The sequence below is a fragment of the Hyla sarda genome, chromosome 1 (assembly GCF_029499605.1).
Source record: "Hyla sarda isolate aHylSar1 chromosome 1, aHylSar1.hap1, whole genome shotgun sequence".
Classification (NCBI taxonomy): domain Eukaryota; kingdom Metazoa; phylum Chordata; class Amphibia; order Anura; family Hylidae; genus Hyla; species Hyla sarda.
The window spans coordinates 215,149,339-215,173,644 of record NC_079189.1 but is presented as its reverse complement, the minus strand read 5'-3'; the positions used below and the strand labels follow the sequence as shown (position 1 = coordinate 215,173,644).

General features: G+C 41.1%; 1 protein-coding gene across 9 annotated transcripts in view; it reads left to right on the top strand.

The window, feature by feature from the left end:
• Window positions 1–24,306, top strand: part of RUFY3 (RUN and FYVE domain containing 3) — a 108,271-nt gene that overhangs the window by 12,870 nt on the left and 71,095 nt on the right. The window contains exon 1 of one of the 9 annotated variants that reach the window (XM_056568697.1): window positions 9,287–9,483. The exons of 6 other annotated variants lie outside the window; for them this stretch is intronic. Coding sequence is in view for 2 of the 3 variants with exons in the window: in XM_056568695.1 (XP_056424670.1) it covers window positions 15,650–15,827 (178 nt within the window). In the remaining variant the exon portion in view is untranslated. Of the gene's footprint in view, window positions 1–9,286; window positions 9,484–15,018; window positions 15,828–24,306 lie in introns of those variants that run through there. 2 more of the 9 variants (XM_056568695.1, XM_056568699.1) reach the window with 2 other exon arrangements.

The window sequence follows — 24,306 nt, the reverse complement described above, 5'->3', positions numbered from 1 at the left end:
CAGTTCCATACGGGAAACCGAATACGGTTTTTACTTTGCCCATGCGCATTTGCGTCCTAAAGTCCCCACCCAACACCCCTCCCATTAAAAATGGCCAAAATTTTCAAAAACTTATGGGGTTTTTAAAAATAAAAATGGACAGAACTGTATGCACTTTTAAAAACAGTATACAGCTTAAAAACACGTACGGTTTATTTTTTCCCATACTGTTCCAGTCGTTTTTTTTGCCATACAATTTTCTTTACAAAAACTGATTGAAAACAGTATGTCAAATACGTGATGTGAACCCATAACGGTAGGAAATAATTCCTTTTTTTCATTGCATCCCTTTTCATGATGGTGCCATAAATGAGCCATACCAGATAAGTAGCTCTAGGGAGGCATCACGACCTGAAGGAAACAGTCCTTGTTTGCCAGCTCGTCTACTCTGTAATGACAGATGAATATGTGAAGGCTCAACCACGTATCCACCTTGTAGATCTGGTCAGGAGATGCATCTGCTTTCTCGGCCCATGATGAAGAGACTGCCCTTCTAGCATGTACTTACACTTAAAGAGGACAATCCTTTTCTTCTGATCTGTAAGATTCCATGATAACTGACTTAGTCCACCTACCAACAGTGTCTTTTGAGGCCTTTTTACCCCATACTGAACAGATTCTCTTCTGACCTCCACTCAGCTATAGCCGTTATTATGCGGCACGTGCCTCCACATGACCCTGCCAGCTCAGGACACGCTGGATGCTTTGGCCTTGAGAGCCCTGCAGGCCCCGATTGACCAATCCCCATAAGATCTTTAGTACATCCGTGCACCTCTCTGCCGTATCCCTGTAGGGACAGGAAAAACACTGGAGTGTGTAAGGGGAGGGGACCTTTTAAACCTCTGTTTCCTGTCCCTACAGTGAGGAGAAGAGCATCCTCCATCTTGGTGCTGTCATGAAAGGGGAATATATGTATGCATATGTACACACTGCATTTGGAAAGTCTTCAGAACCTTTCACTTTTTTTTTTATTTTTATTTTTTTTACATTTTATGTTGCAACCTTGTACTAAAATAAAAATCAAGTTCTCCCATCATTCTGCTCTCAATACCCCATAATGACAAAATAAAACCAGAATGTTACAGATCTTTGCTAATTTATTTAAAAATTGTATTACAAAAAACCTCACTAAAATGTTGCATTGCCATATATATTCAGACCCTTTTATTCAGTTCTTAGTTGAATCACCTTTTGGCAACGTTTTGGCAGGTATGATGCCAAAAGGTTTTCATACCAGAATTTGGCGATTTTCTGCCATTCTTCCCTGAAGATTCTCTCAAGCTCTCGTGGATGGATTGGGACCTTCAGTGGAAGCCATTTTCAGGTCTCTCTGGAGATATTAAATTAGGATTTGGTTAATGCTCTGGATGGATCACTCAAGGACATTGAGTTGTTCCTAAACCACTCTGAAAGGTGACCCTTTATCCCAATCTAAGGGATCCAGAATAATCTGGATACATTTTTCGTTAAGAATCTCTCTACTTTTCTCCCTTGCCACTTAAAAACACTGCCATGTATGGATGGTATTGGACAGGGGATGAACAGTGCCAGATGAAAATTGAGGCCAGAAAGTTCAATATTGTTTTTTTCTGACCAGGCTAATGCTGTTTGGTTGTATCTGGCTGAGAATTAAAATAGGGGGAACCACACCCTTTTTTTTTTTTTTTAATTTATTTTTTATTTATTTAAAAAAACGTGTGGGGTTCCCTGCATTTTGATTCACACGGAGCGACTACATTGCATTCACACGGAGTAATTCAAGAGGAATTTACTCGAGTAATTCCTCTTGAATTCTCCGCTACAAATTAATGCACATCTCCTCTGCCCATTGACTTTAATGTTATATCTGCTGGCCTGTTCACACTGCAGAAATTCTGCTAGCAGAGTTCCGACGCTGAATTTCGTTCCGCTTGAAAAAAGAACATGTTCATTCTTCAAGCGGAATCCGCGAGCAGAAATCAATTGAAGTCAATGTTAAAAAAAATTTTGCCCGACATCGTTTTCGCACAGAATTCGCGCGCAATTTGCGCGCAATTTGCAAGGAATTTGCGTGCAATTTGCGTGGAAGTGGCTGAAAAACCCTTAACTTCTTTCTCCCCCATGTCCGCGCGCAATTCCGCGCGCAATTCAGCGCCAATTGCGCATGAATTTCCCGCGATAATAAAATAATTTTTTCCGCCCGTAAATTTTTCGGTGTGAGTTACTCTTCATTTACTCCGTGTGAATGCACCCTCAGCCATATAGTAACAGCCTGACCTTACCAGGATGGGCGAAGACTATTCTTATTGGTCCTGTCCAGCCTAAATAACACCAGCCTGTTACTGCCCTGGGGCACAATTTTTTATACTCCGGACCAGTTGGTACTGGCTCTTTCCGGCACCCCTGTGGCGGTGGGTACCGGGGTAATAATTGAGGGTTAGCGCTAGCTGTGTTTGGGGCTAACGGTAAGCCCAGGCTAAGTAAACAATTCAGTCTATAAGAAGGCTTCCACTACTATGCCTGTAAAGTAAATGTAAAAAATAAAACACAACACGTTTAAACCCTTAAGGACAATGGACGTACTCCTACGCCCCCATTTCCGAGTCCTTAAGGACCGAGGACGTAGGAGTACGTCCTGTCCTTTCCCGGCCCCCTGCCGCTAGCCGGAGGGGAGCCGGTGCCCGATGTCTGCTGAAATCGTTCCAGGGGGGTCATTATGCCCCCCCATGTCGGCGATGGCCGCAGATCGCTGGACAATTCAGTCCAGCGATCTGCGGCGATTCCGGGTCAATCGGGTCTCCAGTGACCCGGTGACCCGGAATTACTGGCTGATCGGGGCCGTCAGAGACGGCCCCGAACAGCCAGAGCCTGCAGGGGTGAGGTGGCACTGGTGCCACCTCACGATCGCCCTGATTCGTCGGCCGGATTACCGGCCGACGAAACAGGGCGCCTGCTGCGGGTGTCACTCCCGCACCAACTCCGCCCCTCTTCCGGAGGACGTGAGCGGGTGCGGGATGTGCACCCCTGGTGCTGGGGACCCCGATCCCCGGCGTTAATGTTGGGATCGGGGCCCCAGGAGCGACGACGGCGGCGGGACTGACCTGTGTGGCGATCAAGCAGCAGCAGGAGGTGAGTGACGGCCTCCTGCTGTTGCTTAGCAACAGCTCCCAGCATAAAAGGGCATGCTGGGAGCTGTAGTTATGCAACAGGAGGAGGCAGACCACCACAACTCCCAGCATGCACTTATGGGCATGCTGGGACTTATGGTTTTGCAACAGCTGGAGGCACATTCTTTCTATGGAAAAGTGTACCTTCAGCTGTTGTGTAACTACAACTCCCAGCTTGCACAAACAGCTTAAGGGCATGCTGGGAGTTGTAGTGGTGCAGCTGCTGGTTGCATAACTACAACTCCCAGCATGCCCATTGGCTGTCGGTGACTGCTGAGAGTTGTAGTTTTGCAACAGCTGAAGGCACACTGAGTTAAGTAGCAAACCAGTGTGTCTCCAGCTGTTGCATAACTACAATCCCCAGCATCCCCAGCCAAAGTAGTATGCCTCCGGCTGTTGCATAACTACAACACCCAGCATGCCCTTCCGCTGTCCGTACATGCTGGGGGTTGTAGCTTTTGCAACAGCTGAAGGCACACTGGTTGCAAAACACTGAGTTTGTTGTCAAACTCGGTGTTTCACAACCTGTGTGTCTCCAGCTGTTGCAAAACTACAACTCCCAGCATGCACTGATAGACCGTACATGCTGGGAGTTGTAGTTTTGCAACAGCTGGATGTCCCCCCCCCCCCCCCAATGTGAATGTACAGGGTACACTTACATGGGCGGAGGATTACAGTAAGTATCCGGCTGCAAGTTTGAGCTGAGGCAAATTTTCTGCCGCTGCTCAAACTGCCAGCGAGAAACTACTGTGAACCCCCCGCCTGTGCGACTGTACCCTAAAAACACTACACTACACTAACACAGAACAAAATAAAAAGTAAAAAACACTACATATACACATACCCCTACACAGCCCCCCTCCCCTCCCCAATAAAAATGAAAAACGTCTGGTACGCCACTGTTTCCAAAACGGAGCCTCCAGCTGTTGCAAAACAACTACTCCCAGTATTACCAGATAGCCACTGACTGTCCAGGCATGCTGGGACTTTTACAACAGCTGGAGGCACCCTATTTGGGAATCACTGGCGTAGAATACCCCTATGTCCACCCCTATGCAATCCCTAATTTAGGCCTCAAATGCGCATGGCGCTCTCACTTTGGAGCCCTGTCGTATTTCAAGGCAACAGTTTAGGGCCACATATGGGGTATCGCCGTACTCGGGAGAAATTGTGTTACAAATTATGGGGGGTATTTTCTGCTATTACCCTTTTTAAAAATCAAAAATTTTTGGGAAACCAACATTTAAGGTAAAAAAAATTATTTTTTTTTTTTACATATGCAAAAGTTGTGAATCACCTGTGGGGTATTAAGGTTCACATTACCCCTTGTTATGTTCCCCGTGGGGTCTAGTTTCCAAAATGGTATGCCATGTGTGTTTTTTTTTGCTGTCCTGGCACCATAGGGGTTTCCTAAATGCGGCATGCCCCCAGAGCAAAATTTGCTTTCAAAAAGCCAAATGTGACTCCTTCTCTTCTGAGACCTGTAGTGCGCCAGCAGAGCACTTCTCACCCCCATATGGGGTGTTTTCTGAATCGGGAGAAATTGGGCTTCAAATTTTGGGGGGTATTTTCTGCTATTACCCTTTTTAAAAATTTAAAAATTTTGGGAAACCAAGCATTTTAGGTAAACATTTTTTTTTTTTTTTTTTTAACATATGCAAAAGTCGTGAAACACCTGTAGGGTATTAAGGTTCACTTTACCCCTTGTTACGTTCCCTGAGGGGTCTAGTTTCCAAAATGGTATGCCATGTGTGTTTTTTTTGCTGTCCTGGCACCATAGGGGCTTCCTAAATGCGGCATGCCCCCCAAAAACCATTTGACGCTCCTTCCCTTCTGAGCCCTCTACTGCGCCCGCCGAACAATTAACATAGACATATGAGGTATGTGCTTACTCGAGAGAAATTGGGTTTCAAATACAAGTAAAAATTTTCTCCTTTTTACCCCTTGCAAAAATTCAAAAATTGGGTCTACAAGAACATGCGAGTGTAAAAAATGAAGATTGTGAATTTTCTCCTTCACTTTTCTGCTATTCCTGTGAAACACCTAAAGGGTTAATACACTTATTGAATGTCATTTTGAATACTTTGGGGGGTGTAGTTTTTATAATGGGGTCATTTATGGGGTATTTCTAATATGAAGACCCTTCAAATCCACTTCAAACCTGAACTGGTCCATGAAAAATAGCGAGTTTGAAAATTTTGTGAAAAATTTTCAAATTGCTGCTGAACTTTGAAGCCCTCTGGTGTCTTCCAAAAGTAAAAACTCATACATTTTATGATGCAAACATAAAGTAGACATATTGTATATGTGAACCCAAAAATGTTTTATTTTGAATATCCATTTTCCTTACAAGCAGAGAGCTTCAAAGTTAGAAAAATTCCAAATTTTCATTTTTTTCATCAAATTTTGGGATTTTTCACCAACAAAGGATGCAAGTTACCATAAAATTTTACCACTAAGTTAAAGTAGAATGTGTCACGAAAAAACAATCTCTGAATCAGAATGATAACTAAAAGCATTCCAGAGTTATTAATGTTTAAAGTGACAGTGGTCAGAATTGCAAAAAACGCTCCGGTCCTTAAGGTATAAAATGGCCTGGTCCTTAAGGGGTTAAAAAAAAAAAACTTTTTAATTCCAAAAAACAAGCTCCTGTTAACAATTTTATTAATATTAAACAAAAATAGCTGGGCAATTACATAGTCCACTAAATACAAAGTAGTCATAGTCTTTTGCATACACGGATCTAAAATGAGAAGAAATAAATACACATAAAAAGTGGATTAGTACATTTAGAGGAAACTAGTTGTAAAAAAATGTAATAGATATATATCTATCGATATCGCATTCATTTTTTTTTTTTTTTTCACAGCTCTGACATTAGAGCAGAAAAGTCAGAGGAGAGGAGGTGGTGTTACAAATTTGTTTGTGTTCTAGGTGTTACAAATGTTCTAGTATTTTAAAGTGATTTTATTGTTTTTTTGCTAATGTGAGCCAAGGTTATCACCCCCTGTGATAGTATGTAGTATGATAAATATGTCACACATAAGCTAAAGCAAAAAATAAAAAGGCTGCAAAGTTCTCTTACCAAAGCCAACAATAATATATAAGTTGAATGCCGCGTCTAAAGTGAAAGTACACTCATGCCGTTTAGCTCAGGGAGCTGTTTGGGATCGCCGCGATGAAATCGCGGCGATCCCGGACATCTTACAGGACAGCCGGAGGGTCCTTACCTGCCTCCTTGCTGTCCGATCGCTGAATGACAGCTCAGTGCCTGAGATCCAGGCATGAGCAGTCAAGCGGCAGAATCATTGATCAATGGTTTCCTATGAGAAACCATTGAACAATGTAAAAGATCAGTGTGTGCAGTGTTATAGCCCCATATGGGAGCTATAACATTGCAAAAAAAAAAAAATCTAAAAGTTTTCGCCCCCCCTTTTCCCATTTAAAAAAAAACTGTGTAAATAAAAAATAAACGTGGTATCACTTCGTGCGGAAATGTCCGAATTATAAAAATACATAGTTAATTAAACTGCACGGTCAATGGCGTACGCGCAAAAAAATTCCAATAGCATATTTTTGGTCACTTTTTTTATAGCATGAAAAATGAATAAAAAGCGATCAAAAAGTCCGATCAATACAAAAATGGTACTGATTAAAAATTTCAGAACACGGCGCAAAAAATGAGTCCTCATACTGGCCCGTATGCGGAAAAATAAAAAGTTATGGGGGTTAGAAGATGAGAATTTTTAACACATAAATTTCCCTGCATGTAGTTATGATTTTTTTCCAAAGTACGCCAATATCCAACCTATAAATGTATAATTTTAACCGTATGGACCTACAGAATAAAGATAAGGTGTAATTTTTACCGAAAAATGCACGGTGTAGAAATGGAAGCCCACAAAAGTTACAAAATTTTTTTCCTGTTTCGCCATGGATTTTTGAGTAAAATGACTGTCACTGCAAAGTAGAATTGGTGGCACAAAAAATAAAACATCATATTCAATTTTATGTGAAAAATTGAAAGCGTTATGATTTGTAGAAGGTGATGAGGAAAAAATAAAAATGCAAAACCGCTGAGTCCTTAAGGGGTTAAAAATGTCTGGTACGGCACTGTTTCCAAAACAGAGCCTCCAGCTGTTGAAAAATAACTCCCAGTATTACCAGACAGTCATTGAGTGTCCAGACATGTTGGGAGGCACCCTGTTTGGGCAACACTGCTGTAGGGTATTTGTAGTGTCGGAGGCAAGTGTAATTCTTTCATCCAGGTCCGTCCCTATGCAAATCCCTTTCTTAGGCCTCAAATACACATGGCGCTCTTACTTCAGAGCCCTGACGTATTTCAAGGCAAGAGTTTAGGGCCACATATGGGGTATTTCCGTACTTGGGAGAAATTGCGCTACAAATTTTGTCGGGTTTTCTCCTTTTGCCCCTTATGAAAAGGTAAAATTGGGGTCTACACCAGCATTTTAGTATAGAAAAAAATTAATTTTTTTACACGAACATGCAGGTGTTGCCCCATACTTTTCGTTTTCATAAGATGTAAAAGAAAAAGACACCCCCCCCCCAAATTTTTAACGCCATTTTTTCCAAGTATGGAAATACCCCATAAATATATGTAAAATGCTCTGTGGGCGTACAACATGGCTCAGGAGTGAGAGCGCACTATGTACATTTGAGGCCTAAACTGGTGATTTGCACAGGGGGTGGCTGCTGGTTACAGCGGTTCTGACATACACACACGAAAAAATAAATACCCACATGTGATCTCATTTTGGAAACTACACCCCTCAAGGAACATAACAAGGGGGTATAGTGAGTCTTAACACCCCACAAGTGTTTTTCATTAAAATGCTCGTGTTACCCCAAATTTTTCATTTTCACAAGGGGTAATAGGAAAAAAGCCCCCCAAAATTTGTAACACCATTTCTTCTGAGTATGGAAATACCCCATATGTGGACGTAAAGTGCTCTGCGGGCAAACTACAATGCTCAGAAGAGAAGGGACGCCATTGGGCTTTGGGAGAGAGAATTTGGCTGGAATTGAAGGCGATGTGCGTTTACAAAGCCCCCATAGTGCCAGAACAGTGTACCCCCAACCCCCCCCATGTGACCCCATTTTGAAAACTACACCCCTCACGGAATGTAATAAGGGGTGCAGTGAGCATTTACACCCCACAGGGGTCTGACAGATTTTTGGAACAGTGGTCCGTGAGAATGAAAAATGTAATAATGCTTAAAGTGACAGTGGTCAGATTTGCAAAAAAAAACAGCTGCGTCCCCTGGGTCTATTCACCCGTACAGTATTTTGCGCAGATTTGATGCGCAGGATTTTCTGCTGCTGATTTCAATATAAACTCAATGACTGAACACGGCTTCAAATCTGCACAGAATACTGTACGTGTAAATAGACCCTTAAGGTTAAAATGGGCTACGTCCTTAAGGGGTCAAAAAAAAGTAGGTTTTTTATTTTTATTTAAATGCAGTAACATAATACTAAAGTATGTAAACATGGGTATCATTTTATTCATGTTGAGCCACAAAATGAAGAAAAATCTGTTTCATTGAAAAGTTAAGTGTACAGCGTGAAAATGAAGCCCTCCAAAAGTTGAAAAACGTTGTTTTCTTTTCTATTTCCCCACACAAATAATATTCTTTTGGTTTTGCCATGCATTTAATAGTAAAATGAGTGATGACATTACAAAGTACAATTGATCGCACGCAAAACAAGCCTGATATGTGTCTTTAGATGGAAAAATTATTTGTTATGGCTCCTAGGAAAGGATGAAAAAACTAAAATTAAAAAATTAAGCTTGCTGTGTCCTTAAGGAGTTAATGGTCTTCAGATTCTGCTACATTAAAAAACTGCTCATGTTAATTCATATAACCTATTTATGATGCTCCCCTTATTTATATAACAGAATGAGAATAGTCACTGTAGGCCTAAAGCATGTTTATTCTTATAAATGTCTTCTTGTTTTTGTAAAACACTGCGGGTGTCGTAGAGATTGGTAAAGCACACGCAGTTATCTTCTACCTGGCATTTGGACTTAGCTGTGTCTGCAGTACAGAGTTCAGTGTTTGGCCACTGTGAGCGGATCCATTCTCTGCACCTTCCTGGTTAACCCCTGTAGCCCAGATGATGGTGCTGTATGTGTGCCATCTGCAGCTGTAAAGTGTCACTGCGACGGGCATGATGGTGAACTGAACGTCGTCCTTTAGAAGGTTATACAGTTTGTATGTAAATGAATGCCTGTGGATTGAGATACAAGATATCCTCTTCTTCCTTACAAGAGTGGGTGAGTCACAATGCCACCTCTTGCAGCTGTTGATGGCGCTGTTTATCTCCATAATATTAAAGCATGTTTTGTGAAGCCAATGATCACGTTATATTTCTCTGCCTTATTGATACTGTGGATAATGCAGATCTTGCATTGATCATTTATTTATGTGTAAGTACGTCGCTGTGTAATAAGAGCATTGTGGTATAATAGCAGCATCTGTTAGGTTTTTTTGTCTTCTGATCAATTACCCTTCCCCTGTGATGTCTCTTGTGTATTCCTCGCCATTGATTTTTACATTATTTTTGTACCTAAAAGGACAGCTAACAAAGCAGGGAGTGCGTGATAATCCTGGAAGCTTTCCAGTCTGGGCACTGCTTTTATAAACTCTAGTCCACACCCAGTCCTTTCGTAAGCACCTTTTAGGCTGGGTTCACACAATAATGAAATTTAAAGTTGTTTTTGAAACAATGTGTGCACTGACAGACACTTTCCATAGACTTTCATATTATACATATTAAAGAAAAAGGGCATTTTTTATTACCTGTTTTTATTGCTGTTTTCTTTAGATTTTTCAAGGTGGTAACCCAGGCTAAAGGTAACAGTACAGGTAAATGGTACAGGCATCAACAGTATTCCCAGTATAAGGCTACATACCTGTTGTAAAATGTCTGTCAGGCTTCACTAGGCTAAAGGTTTTCACAGAAACTGTACATATGTCTAAGATATGACTTTCGAATAGTTGTCACATCATGTTTAACAAGTTGTGTGGCCTGTCATCCATATGTCATCTACTGACCTAGAAAATAACTTTACACCGCTTAAGAGATGTTAACATATGAACTGGAGCTGTAATAGAGTGCGTGGTGGCAAACCTTTGGGCGGTCATACCATTGAAGAACACCAGAGTCATCCTGAAATGGCTACTTACAGGGGATAGCCGCTTCCTTATAGCACTGCAATATATTTAAATAACACAGACCTTGTTATGCAGACCTTTTCTTCTGCAGCCTAGCCTCTGCTTATAATACCATAGGAGATCAGCGTATAGGCAGATGTCTAGGGAGGGTAGATTTGTCCTAATAGCAAACAGAATGGAGCTTTACTCAGAAGCTGTGCTCTTGTGGCATGGTTTAATATTTAACTAGGAGTTGTTTTTTTGCTCTTTGCTGAGCTGGTAATCTTGTGACACCAGAGTGGGTGCTGAGATTCTCTACCAACCAAATGAGCGATAATGCAAGTCACATGCCTTAGTAAATGTAATACGTTAAAGGGGTTGGCCACCTTTTTTTCATTTTTAATATAGCACAGTGATAGGGGATTTACACATCCAGTGAGTCTTCCCTGCCACCCTGTTCTGTCACTTCACTCCCCTCCTTTTTGGTCCCATATCCCTGTATGCTGCCAAACAGCTTATAGTCTATACATGGCTGCTTATGAAGGAGCTTGAGCACAGTGTACCATCATTCTCCTCCTCAGGCAGCCATGTATGGATGATGAGTTATCCGGCTGCATCAAAGGGGTTATCCAGATTATGTATGTTTTTTTTTTATTTCTGCCCGGGCTGCTGTAATAAAGATAATAATCTTTCTGCCACTCCCCTGGTGCTGCCGATATCGGTCTCCTGTCCGCCGCCCCCATCTTCTTGCAGCTTCTGGGGTCCAACAAGCAACAATGCTTTTAGCTAAAAGTGTTAGGCTGAGAGACAGTGTCATTTAATGGGCTCAACCTTCTTCCTGGGGCCCAATCCCGGTAAATCACACTGCAGTTCAGCCTATTTCCGGCCGATGAAGGACATCGCTGCAGCCAGAGATTAGCTGTACGCAGTGTTGTGTGTTGGCCCCAGAAGCTGGAAGAAGACTGGGACTGGAGGGCGGGAGACCAAGATCTGCCACACCAGAGAAGCAGCTGGAAATAAGTTAAAGTTTATTTTTATTGCAGCAGCAAGGGCAGAAATAAAAGTAAAAAAAAAATAAAAAATTAAAATAAATAGCTGAATAACCCCTTTAAAGAGCGTAGAAGCTGTTTGGAGTGATGTGAAATAACAGGGGTGCAGGAAAGCCTAACTGTATGTGTAAGTCACCTTTTATAATCACTGTAGTGCTACATATATATATATATATATATATATAATATATATATATATATATATATAACATTCCTGTAGTACGTAAAATATACTGCAATGACAAATCGTATCGGGGCATGGTCACATTTCATCCATACTAAAATCGAATATTGCCCACACCATGAGTCCCTTTTAAGTTCAGATAAACCTCTCCAAAAGCCCACCTTTTAGAATAGACCACTCCCACATATTTTTCCCCACATATATTATGCACATTGGTAATTTCCTTGAAGACCACCCTCAGAAGAACTCTTCTCCATGCATGTTTTTTTGAGGGGACACAACATTAAAGGGGTACTCTGCCCCTGGACTTCTTATCCCCTATCCAAAGGACCATATCATGCAGACATGTCAAAAGTTTTGTGGTGTCGATCATTGGAATGAGCCAGATTGAAGACATTCGTTCGGTGGGGGTATATAAATAGATGAAATTACAACTGACAGAGGAAACGATAGGCGATATCCAGGGGGTAGGTCAGCAATTTAAATATACTTGTCCAGGATGTCCAATGATGCAAGAACAGGTTACACTCAATGAATTCAAAATCTATATATATAAAACTCAATGTGTGTGTGTATGTTCCACAAAAACTTTCAAATGGCTAAAGATATTAACCCCCATTTGCCAGGGGCGGGGCTTATGTTTAAAGTCCCATGCAAGTCAATGGGAAATATATGTTACCGCATAACTTCCAAACGGCTGGAGATATTTCAATAATACTTGGTCACATGTTACTTATATGTCCACTTAAAATATAGGATAGTTAATTTAACCCTTAACTACCCCCCATTTGTGAGGGGCGGGGTTTTTGTTTAAAGTCCCATGCAAATCAATGGGAAATGTATGTTCCCACATAACTTCCGTACGGCTGGAGATATTTCAATACCTGGTACACATATTACAGTTCGGGACGGGAGGTCGGGACAGGAGGTCGGGATGTGGGGTTGGGATATGACAACAATATATGAGGACGGGATATGAAGTCAAAAGCTTCCTCCTTTGTTTATTTTCCTCCCCAACAAGGATTAGGAAGGAAAAACCGGGCAACACCGGGTACTCAGCTAGTATAGTAATAAGTTAAGTGCTCAGATGCTATAAGCAATAATCAGGGGTAAAGGAGCAACAATTGGACAGCACTGAGCACAGTAAGGGACCTCCGGCCGCCCTTGCAGCTGATCGGGACACCGCGATTTCACTGTGATGATCCCGATCCGCATCCCTGAGCTAACCGGCAGTTAACTTCAGGACTTTTAGACACCGCAATCAACTTTGATCGCGGCATCTATAGGTTTATTGCCACCCATCACCGCGATCAGTGATGTTCAGCATTAGCCACAGGTTCCGGCTCTGATGGCCACTCAGCTGCTGGGCGCACTGCATATTTCGGCACCTCCGTGATACCTGCCGATGGGGTCCTGCTGGCGAGTATTGGATTAGGCATCTGGGACATTTGCATGAGTACAAGTGTCCAGTATCTGTACCGATCAAGTATCTGTATCTGGACATCCCTAATAGCAGCAATCAATTACACAATGCTTGCATAAATATGCATGTATATTTATATGCTAAATTTGCAACATGTAAGGCTATGGTCACATCGAAGTTCAAAGATCCATTATGGAGCTCTGTTCGCTGATTCTGCTAAAGTAACAGGAAAGTAAAGGAAACGTACAGTATTCTGCGCAGATTTGATGCGCAGGATTTCAAGCTGTGTTCAGTTTACATTGAAATCTGCAGCAGAAAATCCTGCGCATCAAATCTGCACAGAATACTGTACATGTGAATAGACCATGAAACTTGCAAAATAATGGATACCTGACAGAAACCCTGATGGACCCAATTAAAAGTGAATGGGACCTGTCGGTCTCCATTGATGTCAGTTATAACACCCTCTGTCCCTGCCGTTCAGATTTTTCAGCTGTTGTAACAGAGCTCCCTAACACTGATGTGAACCCCGCCTTAGATTGCTGATTATAAATCAATACACAAAAAAGTACTCCTGCACAATTATCAGGTAAGTATATAAAATAGTAGACTCTTAAATGGGATTCTGTTTTGGTCATACAGCATCTTCCTTATGTATCGATGCATGACAGCATAGCATATATAATAGGATATAGCACAAACGTGTAACCTGCATTTACATATCCAGATAGTAAACCTACACTATGAACAAATGTATGACATGAGAGCAATAGGCATTAACCTGGAGACAAGGAGAAACAATAGCATACAATTTACAACAGCAAATCAGCAAAGAGCATACACACACCCCAACACGTGTTTTGCGCTGCTTCATTTCTTCTGGGGGTGTCTCTGTCAAGTTTTTGTTGTTGTTTTTTTCTTATGACAGGGATGCTTTTTATTTAACAGTGTGGACACCGTAGTGGATAACCAAAAAGAACACTGTGAAATAAGGTTCATTTACAACCTGCAGCTTTGGAGGGCCTTTCAATGTTATGCTTGGCAGTCATATTGCTGAGCATAAAGATTTGCATTTTCTGATGGCGTTATATCTTTCATTGTTCATAGCTCCAAAGTGGAGTTGAGTTCTATAGCTTCATATAAATAGTGTAGCTATAACTTGCACTTAATAAGCACAGACTTTGTAATAAACCTTTATCTGTGTATGTACTGAGAACTAAAGGGTTTAAATAAAGAAACAAACTTCAGACTGTTATATGTGTAAATTAATAAAATGCATTAAAACTGGGGATCCCTGGTACCTCTGTTGTGGTCTTCTAGAGAGGTGGTCTTTTTTATTACATTTTTCTTTATTTATACATTTCTAATAAGTATAAAAGATGAGCAGCAGAAGAAACTTGTGGCGATCTGTGCCAGGCGCAGACCTCAATAAATTCCCCCACATATTCTTTGATATTTCTTCTAGAATACACTGCATCCACAGCCTAAATAAATATATATTGCACTTTAAGAGTAGCGTGAATAATGCTGAGCTGCAATACCAGACACGGCTCATGAATAAGCATGGCGCTATTTCTGGGTTAGAGGTTAAAACCACTGATCTCATACAACCTCAAGTCACACTTTTTTATTTTTATATAAATGATCCTTTTCTATGATTATCTGTAGTTGTTTTTATTTCTAGCAATATAGGTCTGTTCTTGTATCTAAAGCTCTAAATATATGGCATCCAGTTCGGATTCTGTGGCTTCTCGTCTGTCTTCCATTTCTGTGATTCTTTTCCGGTCAGTGTTTTCAGCTTTGTGACAGGGATTAACCTGCTGTGGTGGGGGACAGAATGAATGACAATAGCCTCATTGTGTATGAAATGAGATTGCCTGTTTACTAGTAGAGTCTGAAGTAAGGAGGAGCCGCTGCTGGGGAGGGGAAAGCTGTCACCGAGAAGCCAGTGGGGTTGGCTGCTGGAGGATAGAGAACATTTTAATTGCTCTCCCTACATCAGCAGCATCCTGGGACTTGCTTACGTTTCTAGCATCTCTGGTCACATGAGTGTGAATTTTCTCTTCTCTTCATTAGTCAGCCATTTTGGTCACCACCCTGCTTACTGCGCAGAACCAATCCTACAAGATCACAAGTGCCTGGGTTATGCAGACCTGCTGCCCTCTTTGAACCACTTGGATTCCTGTAATTTCCTTTTATTGTCATTTATGTCCCGCTGGACAACTGCCTTGAATTATCAAGATCTAGCTTTCTGGCTTAGACAAAGAATTGCCTTTAGAATCTGGAGTTTGGGCTCTAAAAAGCAGGTTTGACGCATGACAATTGGCATCAGAGCAGCAGGGGGGCGGAAGAGGCAGAGACGATTCTCAGGATTCCAGAGCAAACCAGAAAGGAAAAGCGTCCCTTCTGTATTGGTGTAAATCATAAAACATACACATTTCCTATCTGTATCTGTGCATGTTGATTGTGCAACTTTACCTCTGAGCTCATTGCCTTTCTAACTTGTGTGCAACCATCTTGGATTCTGGAACGCTTTTCGTGCTGTTATTTTGTTTTTTCTGTTTGTTTTCGTTTTTGCTTTTATTTTTTTTATATTTTTTCCGGGTGGTTGTTGTATCACCTGAGCCATCATGTCGGCTCTCACTCCTCAAAGCGACATGCCAACCCCCACCACAGACAAGATAACACAGGCTGCCATGGAGACCATCTACCTTTGCAAATTCCGTGTTTCTATGGATGGCGAATGGCTTTGCTTGCGCGAACTTGATGACATCTCACTTACGCCAGATCATGAACCTAATCCTGAAGGTATGGGCCAAATTCCTGCTATGGCAACCTCCCATAATTCCCTGCTGTGGAATACTCGATTGTTTTCATCACATTCCAATATTACGTATGATTTTGTTTTCTACTTCACAAGCAGTAATGTATTATTACGTTTGTGCCTATGTTTTGTTTAAAACCATTTCCTTCCTTGGAGCAATGCTTTTCCTTTACAAGGCTTTATTCATTGCATTGTGGAATGTAATATTTGATGTGGTAAGCATGATTTGGCTGCATTTATAGATACAGTGAATTGAAATGCTTTCTTTTTAGTTAGGCTTATGTAGGGAAGAAGAATCTCCTTTTGTTATATGGGACGGGTTTGTGAAGGTCACGTGTCTCTTGGCCTGCAGCTATACACAGTATTTCCCATGCATGCCCCATACACTGTTGAAAGCTTAATTATTGTTCTCTGGTGACTGTGGCAGGATTACTTAGTAAACATCATTATATTCTATTTGCATCGCATTACTGTAAGCATTTGCCTCTCAATGATCAGTAACCTTCATATTGCCTTTGTAATATGATGCAGTGCAAGACACCTCAGCCTTAAGTAGAATTACATTTACTGTTCTATTGCCGATCATGCACAGATAGTTGAGTATTGCTGGTTCATCTAGTTGCAGTGATTCTCTAATGCCTGCAGAGGTGAAGTAGTTAAATGGGTTGCCTCCTCCCTTGTTGTAAGGCTCATGCCATTCTGCCGAAATAGTTTTTAGACAAAAGGCAATTCAACCATACAGAGATCTGCGGTCTGTCTATAAATCCCTAGTTTATTCTAAATCTCTCGTGATCTGTGTACTTACACCAGTCTTTTGGTCTCACTGTGTGGTTTTATTTATTTTTTATTGTTTGTAATATGGCAATAGGTATAAAGACAAATTTTCTACAAACCGTCTACATGCATTGCCTGTGTTACTTACAGATTAATAGGGTGTACTGTATCTTACACAGTAGGATAATGGGATTGCTTGGGAAACAAATTCTACTTACTAATTTAAAGGGGTACTCCCATGAAAACCTTTTTTCTTTTAAATCAACTGGTGGCAGAAAGTTAAACATATTTGTAAATTACTTCTATTAAAAAATCTTAATCCTTCCAGTATTACTTAGCTGCTCAATACTACAGAGGAAATGGTTTTCTTTTTGGAACACAGAGCTCTCTGCTGACCTCATGACCACAGTGCTCTCTGCTGACATCTCTGTCCATTTTAAGAACTGTCCAGAGTAGGAGAAAATCCCCATAGAAAACATATGCTGCTCTGGACAGTTACTAAAATGGACAGAGATGTCAGCAGAGAGCACTGTGGTCATGATGTCGGCAGAGAGCTCGGTGTTCCAAAAAGAAAACCATTTCCTCTGTAGCATACAGACCCTAAAAAGTACTGGAAAGATTAAGATTTTTTAATAGAAGTAATTTACAAATCTGTTTAACTTTCTGGCACCAGTGGATTAAAAAAAAAAAAAAGTTTTCCATGGGAGTACCACTTTAATCAGACTGTCAATGTCATTTGGCTACTGAATATTTCTTTTGGGCTTTTCATTTGCTGTGTAGATAAAAAAGGAATGTCACTTGTCCTTTCATTCCAAAGAATCAATCACTTTCAAGGTGTAGAGTACCTAGAGATGGCCGCAGAAGTGTTGACTTTAGGGCAGGGGTCTCAAACTCAAATTATTTAGGGGCCACAGGAGGTTGCAGCTGGGTGAGGTTGGCCGCATGCGTCCCTTACATATAATGCCCCCATCATGCGCCCCTCACATATAATGCCCACATCATGCGCCCCTCATCCACCAGCAACACCCCCACCAGCAGTAGCACCCCCATCATCCACCAGCAACCCCCCCCCCCATTCCCCCTACCCAGTCTGGTAATAGCATGAGCTGACGGATGATGGGGGTGCTACTTCTGGGGGTTCCCCACATTAAGTAGGCAGCAGGTTCCCCACATTAGGTAGGTAGTAGCAGGTTCCCCACGTTAGGTAGAAGACTGTTCCCCACGTTGGGTAGAAGCATTAGGTTCCCCCCCCTCCGATTCACACACACACACACATAGACACACTTACCTGTCCTGCGCTTCTCCTCTCCGGCGGCGGCCTCACGAGTGACGTCACTGACGTCCTCCTGTGCAGGTCTGCAGAGGGACGTCACATGCATGATGTCCCTCATCAGACTCTGGCCAGCCAACCGGAGACTGGGAGGAGGAGGGCAGGGTAATTTAGCGCTGCTTGCCCGGCATTTAGAACTGCATGTCCCGGGCGTCGGCAATAAAAATTACATATACCTGGTACGGGCGACACACTCTTGTTCCACGGGCCGGGAGTTTGAGAACCCTGCTTTAGGGACATGTGTAACATTTTGAGAGGCATACTAATAAGAGCACAATAAAAAAAAAACTCCTGTAGAGGTTTTCTACATTATACTTTTAAAGTCACTATAAAACAAAAGTACATAAAATAGTTTTAAAGGGATATTCCAGGATTGTTTTTTTATTTGACTATGCTACAGGGGCTGTAAAGTTAGTGTAGTTCATAATATAGTGTTTGTACCTGTGTGTGACGGTTTTCTCACAATTCTTCTGTGATTTTCACCCCAATATTTATTTTTAACAGCATACAAAATGACTGTTGTCTCAGATTTTTCCCAGGTTGCAATGCGGCCGAGACCTGACTCACTACATCACTCAGCTGATGACAGGGAGCCTGTCTGCTTCAATGGGTGGAGGGATCGCTTGGTGGAAGAGAGATCAATCTGCAACTAATGCAACAGCTGTAGGCACCCTGATTGAAAACCACAGGTCTTTTGATGGATGCAGCTCATTTATGTTTCAATGGGTGGGGTGTCTATTGTGTGGGTGGGAGGAAAATGGAATTGTGGCATTTGTTGTCAAAAAAAGAAAAGTCAAATAGGAAATACCAGTTCACAAAAAGCTAGCCACAGTGTTATGGTAATCTCACAACATAGCCATTTAGCCTCAAGACAAGCGCAGATCCTTCCTAAGCATGCCCATTACTGCTGGCCAGGTACGTACTAAAATCACCTTATGGTGGAGAACCCCTTTAAGAAAGGGATGTGTGTTACTTTAAAGACAATACAGCCCTTTGACATTGTCTGCAGATCCGATCTTGGTCTTGTAAGACCCAGCAGCTTACTGCAGATACCAGGCATCAGCGATCACCTGATAGACTGGCCAAATCTTCCCCAATGTATTTAGGAGATAAAGGTACAAAAATTGCCTATCAGGCCTGGTCTTCAAGCAGTTATACAGGTGTTATTTATGCACCTTCAGACTTATGTTAACAAACAGGAGGGTTCACACAGCGTTTTTTTTTGCCCTGACAAACATGTTGAATGGAATTGGCATACATGCTACAGTTTATTTCACCAGAGCTCAGTAAGATCTTAAAGTTGAGCTCTCATTGGTTGTTATGGGCAAATCACTTCAGGTTTTTTTCCCCTTTTTTTGACGGCTATATCTTGGCCTTTGTTACTTTAGCCTATGTTAAAATCACACTTTGGGTTTGTGTACAGCAAGTATGGTAGGAATAATATTCTGCAAGGTATTTGTTTCTTGGCAGTGTTCCTCTGTATTGAAGCGGTTATCCAGGAAAATAATAATTATTTTTTTTTTTATATATATCAACTGGCTCCAGAAAGTTAAACAGATTTGTAAATTACTTCTATTAAAAAAATCTTAATCCTTTCAGTACTTATGAGCTGATGAAGTTGTTATTTTCTGTCTAAGTGCTCTCGTGTCTCGGGAACAGCCCAGTTTAGAAGCAAATACCCATAGCAAACCTCTTCTACTCTGTGCAGTTCCCGAGACAAGCAGAGATGTCAGCAGAGAGCACTGTTGCCAGACAGAAAAGAACAACTCAACTTCAGCAGCTGATAATTATTGGAAGGATTAAGATTTTTTAATAGAAGTAATTTACAAATCTGTTTAACTTTCTGGAGCCAGTTGATATAAAAAAATTTTTTTTTCTGGAATACCCCTTTAACAAGCATAAAAAAACTATGCCTTTCGGTACAGTATTTGGTGGTACATACCACCCCAATGTATTCCAAAAGGACACTGAATTACTATGTGCACTATTAAAGGGGTATTCCAGGATTTATTTTTTTTGTCTATGCTAATGGGGCTGTAAAGTTAGTGTTGTTCATAATATAATGTCTGTACCTGTGTTTCATGGTGGTCTCGCAATTCTTTGATTTTTTTTTTTTTTTTTTTTGCCCCAATGTTCGCTTATAACATCATACAAAATGAATGTCATCTCAGGTTTTCCCAGGTTGCAGTGCAGTCCAAGACATTACATCACTAGTCAGGTGTTCAGAGGAGCTTGTCTTTGCTTCAATTGGTGGAGCAACCGCTGGGTGGGAGGAAGATCATTCTGGAAGAATTGTAGTTTTGCAACAGCTGGAGGCACTAGTCTATTGCATGGAAAAGAAGGTGGCTGATGTGTGGGAGGGAGAAAAGTCACCTTACACTTAAGCCAGGTTCACACGTCTGGAATTTCCGCGTGGAATTCCGCATTGAAATTCAGCTGGAGATTGGAAATTCCGATTTACATGGCCGCAGTAAGAATTAACATGTCCATTCATTCTGCAGAATGTCCGCATGGAGACTTTCTGTACGGACAGTCCGATGTGTGAATATAGCCTTACAAACAATTTTAGGACTTGATTGGGGGGGGGGGGGGGGGGTTGTGTTCTAAAATATAAATTGAGAAAGATATCCTATAAGCCTTGCTTATTATCTTTGTAAAGGATTTAGTACTACTTGAGAAATATGCTTTGCTGTTTGCTTTGTTTTGTCCTTTTTTGTAACTGGATAGCTTGAATAAAAATATTGTTAGTTAAAAAAATAAATAAATAAATAAAGAATTTTAGGACTTGTAGTCTTAGGGAACAAACTCCAACAGGAAATAACCAGTTGACAAAAAGCTAGCCTCAGTGTTATGGTAATCTCACAACATAACCATTTAGCCCCAAGACAAGCGCAGATCCTTCCTAAGCCTGTCCATTACTGCCTGCCAGGTACAAACTAAAATCACCTTATGGTGGATGAGGCTAGGTTTCCACACATGTTTTTTTTCTGGCATTTTTTGGAAACCTGCCACTGCAGTTTTTGAGCCAGAGGAAGAAGTGTGTACAAAAGGAATGGGAAATATATAGAAAGGACTAAGGCTATGTTCACACAGCAATGTCAGCATGGAAAGTCTCTGTGGACATTGCCCCTGAATACGCCATGTTATGCCGGTGCTATGACCACTCTGTCTTTGTCTATCCTTTCTGCAGACACCGGAATTTGAATTTCTGCGCCAGATGGTTCTGGCACGGAAATTCTGCTGTGTGAACAGCGCAGCAGAATCTCATTAAAATCAATGGGACTCCGCTGCTGTGGAATTTCTTTGAGGAATTCTGCAGTGTGTGTATATATGCTGCTTCTTCCTGCTGGATCGACTTCTAAATTTTAGCTCAAAAGCTGCAGTGGAAGTTTTCTGAAAAGCACCAGAAAAAAAACCTATGTGGAAACCTATCCTAACCATAGTTAATATAGGTGCCAGAAGCATTCCTCAGCATATATGATGAATGGAGTCATGGCTAGGTTTATCTTTACTTCTGATAAAAAAAAAATAGTAATAATTACTGCCCTAGTTTGTGCCCTCTTTTTAGAGGAGCTGTTTGTTGGCACATTTGCTTCTCGTTTCCACAATCCAGCTCAGAATTTCCAAATAGAAAAGAATTAGGGCTGAAATGATTAATCAGTATTATCGATAATCATTTTTACTTGTTGTTGGCCGATCCATTTGTTGTTGTGCTCCAACTTGTAAGTTTGCCAGATACAGGCGAGGCCCCGTGCCTGTGCCCCCCCGTAGCAGGCCACAAACCATTGAGGTTTCCAGTACTTGTCCCTTCGAAGGAAGCCAGAGAATATATATAATATACTCCATGTACTAAACTGCTTTTACATAAGGTGACTATAGCACAATAAGCCCCATATAATAGTAGAGTAATCAGGAATATATAGAGAATCTCTCGCTCTCTCCGTATAAGGGCACTCTAGTGAATTCAGTCTACCATATGTTGGCCACTCGATGAATGGATTTTAATCCACTAATAAGATGTATGCTTAAGACCGTGTGACTTCTGTGTGCTCATATCGCCACAATCCTTAAGAAGAACAGCTCTAAAATGAACCCCTTTGTTTTATACTGGCAAATGACATATGCAGTATATGTAGGTACAATGAAGACGCTCTTTTCTCTACATAGGGGAAGGACCTCATTGTGCTCTGCCTTAAGTGTTCTTACGCTGGGTGATTATATTCTAGGAGCCAGCCAAGTCCAGTTCTTCACTGTGCACATATGCCTACAGAATATTAATGTTTTTAATCCTTGCACAGCCCCCAAGAACATGGCTTGTGTATATTACCCATGCGTAGCTCTGATTGCCTTGTATTCCCAGAAGTGGTTTAAACCAGTAGCAAGGTTTTAAAGTGACACAGCACACGGATGCGATAGGAAAATGGATCAAGTGTCTCAGGGGACCTGCGTGAGCCTTTGCCATCTTCAGTTGCTATCTGACTAAGCAAAGATATTGTCTCGTGTATAACCATCCACAGTCTCATCTTGAAATCCCTCATTGTTTGTGTATGGTTTACTGGCATAAATATACAGAATTGTAATATAAGAACAATATATCAACGATAATTTGACACTACTTGCACTACCTTGATTTATTAGTAAATTACTTTATGCTATACGTTATAACAGTATGGTAGGTTTAAGATGGACATCATATGGCTGCACTTTAATGTTGATATTATGGAACCAATGCCCAGACCACCCATGGTTTTGTTGAACCAACACCTAAGGTCTGTTGAGTATAACAAGATAAGCCATTTTATATACTTAATCTAAAAACGTACTAACAAAGGATGTTTTTAATCAGTGGAATACAGTAGGTGAAGGCACCACTGTCTGACTGTATGGCCGTATTAAGGATTTGATGGTAGTTGATCATAATGGACTGTATATAGCCGTTTTGCCGATGGTTCGTAGTTAATTGTCCAGTATTATATCCTATGGCCAATGCCCTTAAATTTATTTTTGAACTAATACAATTTTAAGAGACTCCTGAGTGATGTCCCCACCTCACACCCCCCTACAGCATTATATATATATATATATTTTACACACACACACACATTTATTTATATCTTTATTGGAACATTTAGGGAAGAATGATGTGTGTTTACAATATGCTGCCTGTGCTTAACAATTCTACTTGCTGATGTCAGGCAGGAAATGAATACAGCTGCTGCAGACTGTTCTGCTATGAAAAACAATGTTCTGCAGTAGCTCTGGGTGGGGAACTGGCATAAGTGTTGTGGGATGGGAGTGTACAGGGTGGGAGGACTGTGATTTTGGTAAGCAATGCTATATCCTCCTGCAGCATTTTTAATTTGCTTCAACTCCTTAACCAGTTAAGGGTTCGTTCACACGTACAGGATCCTGCGCAGATTTGATGTGCAGGATTTGTAACTGCCGATTAGAAGCTGTGCTCAGTCATTTAGTTTACATTGAAATCTGCAGCAGAAAATCCTGTGCATGAAATCCTGCGCATCATATCTGCGTACGTGTGAGCGCACCCTAAAGGGGTTTTCCAGTGGGAGGTTTTCTTTTCAGGGGTTAGGCAGCTAACAGCATTTAAAAAACTAACTTATACTTACCGTAACTCCTGCGCTCCAGCGGTTTCCGGTGACCTGCTCCGGTCCCCGGCTGCTCTCCTCTTCATAGAAAGCGTAATGTCCCACATCAGCCAGTGATTGACTGAAGGTCAGTGTGACACTCCGGGCCCTGATGTCACTCTGGACCTGGGCGTCAAGATTTCTGAGTGGAAGGGAGCACAGTTGGAACTGTAGCAGGTCACTGGAGCCACCGCTGGAGCAAAGGAGGTTTTTTTTTAAATTTTTTTTTAAATGCTGTTAACTGCCTAAAAAACCCTCCCACTGGATAACATTTTAAGGACACAGGGATTTTTATTATTTTTGCACATAATAGCCATAACTCTATAAATTTTAAACTTACAGACCCATATGAGGGCTTGCTTTTTGCTCCACCAAATGTACTCTGAAGACACGTGTGTGTGTGTGTGTGTGTGTGTGTGTGTGTATATGTGTGTGTGTATATGTATGTATATATATATATATATATATATATATATATATATATATATATATATATATATATATATATATTATATATATATTTTATATATATTTTTTTATCAGTAATAGTCTTGTTTTGATGGGACTTTTTATTCTCATGTTATTAGTTTTTTATGATTAAGATATATGAAGTGACCACAATTCTGGACTTAATTTCTCTTTTATATATACACTATTGAAGATGTGGTTTAATTAATGTTATATATAAATAGATTGGAAATTTACACATGCAAT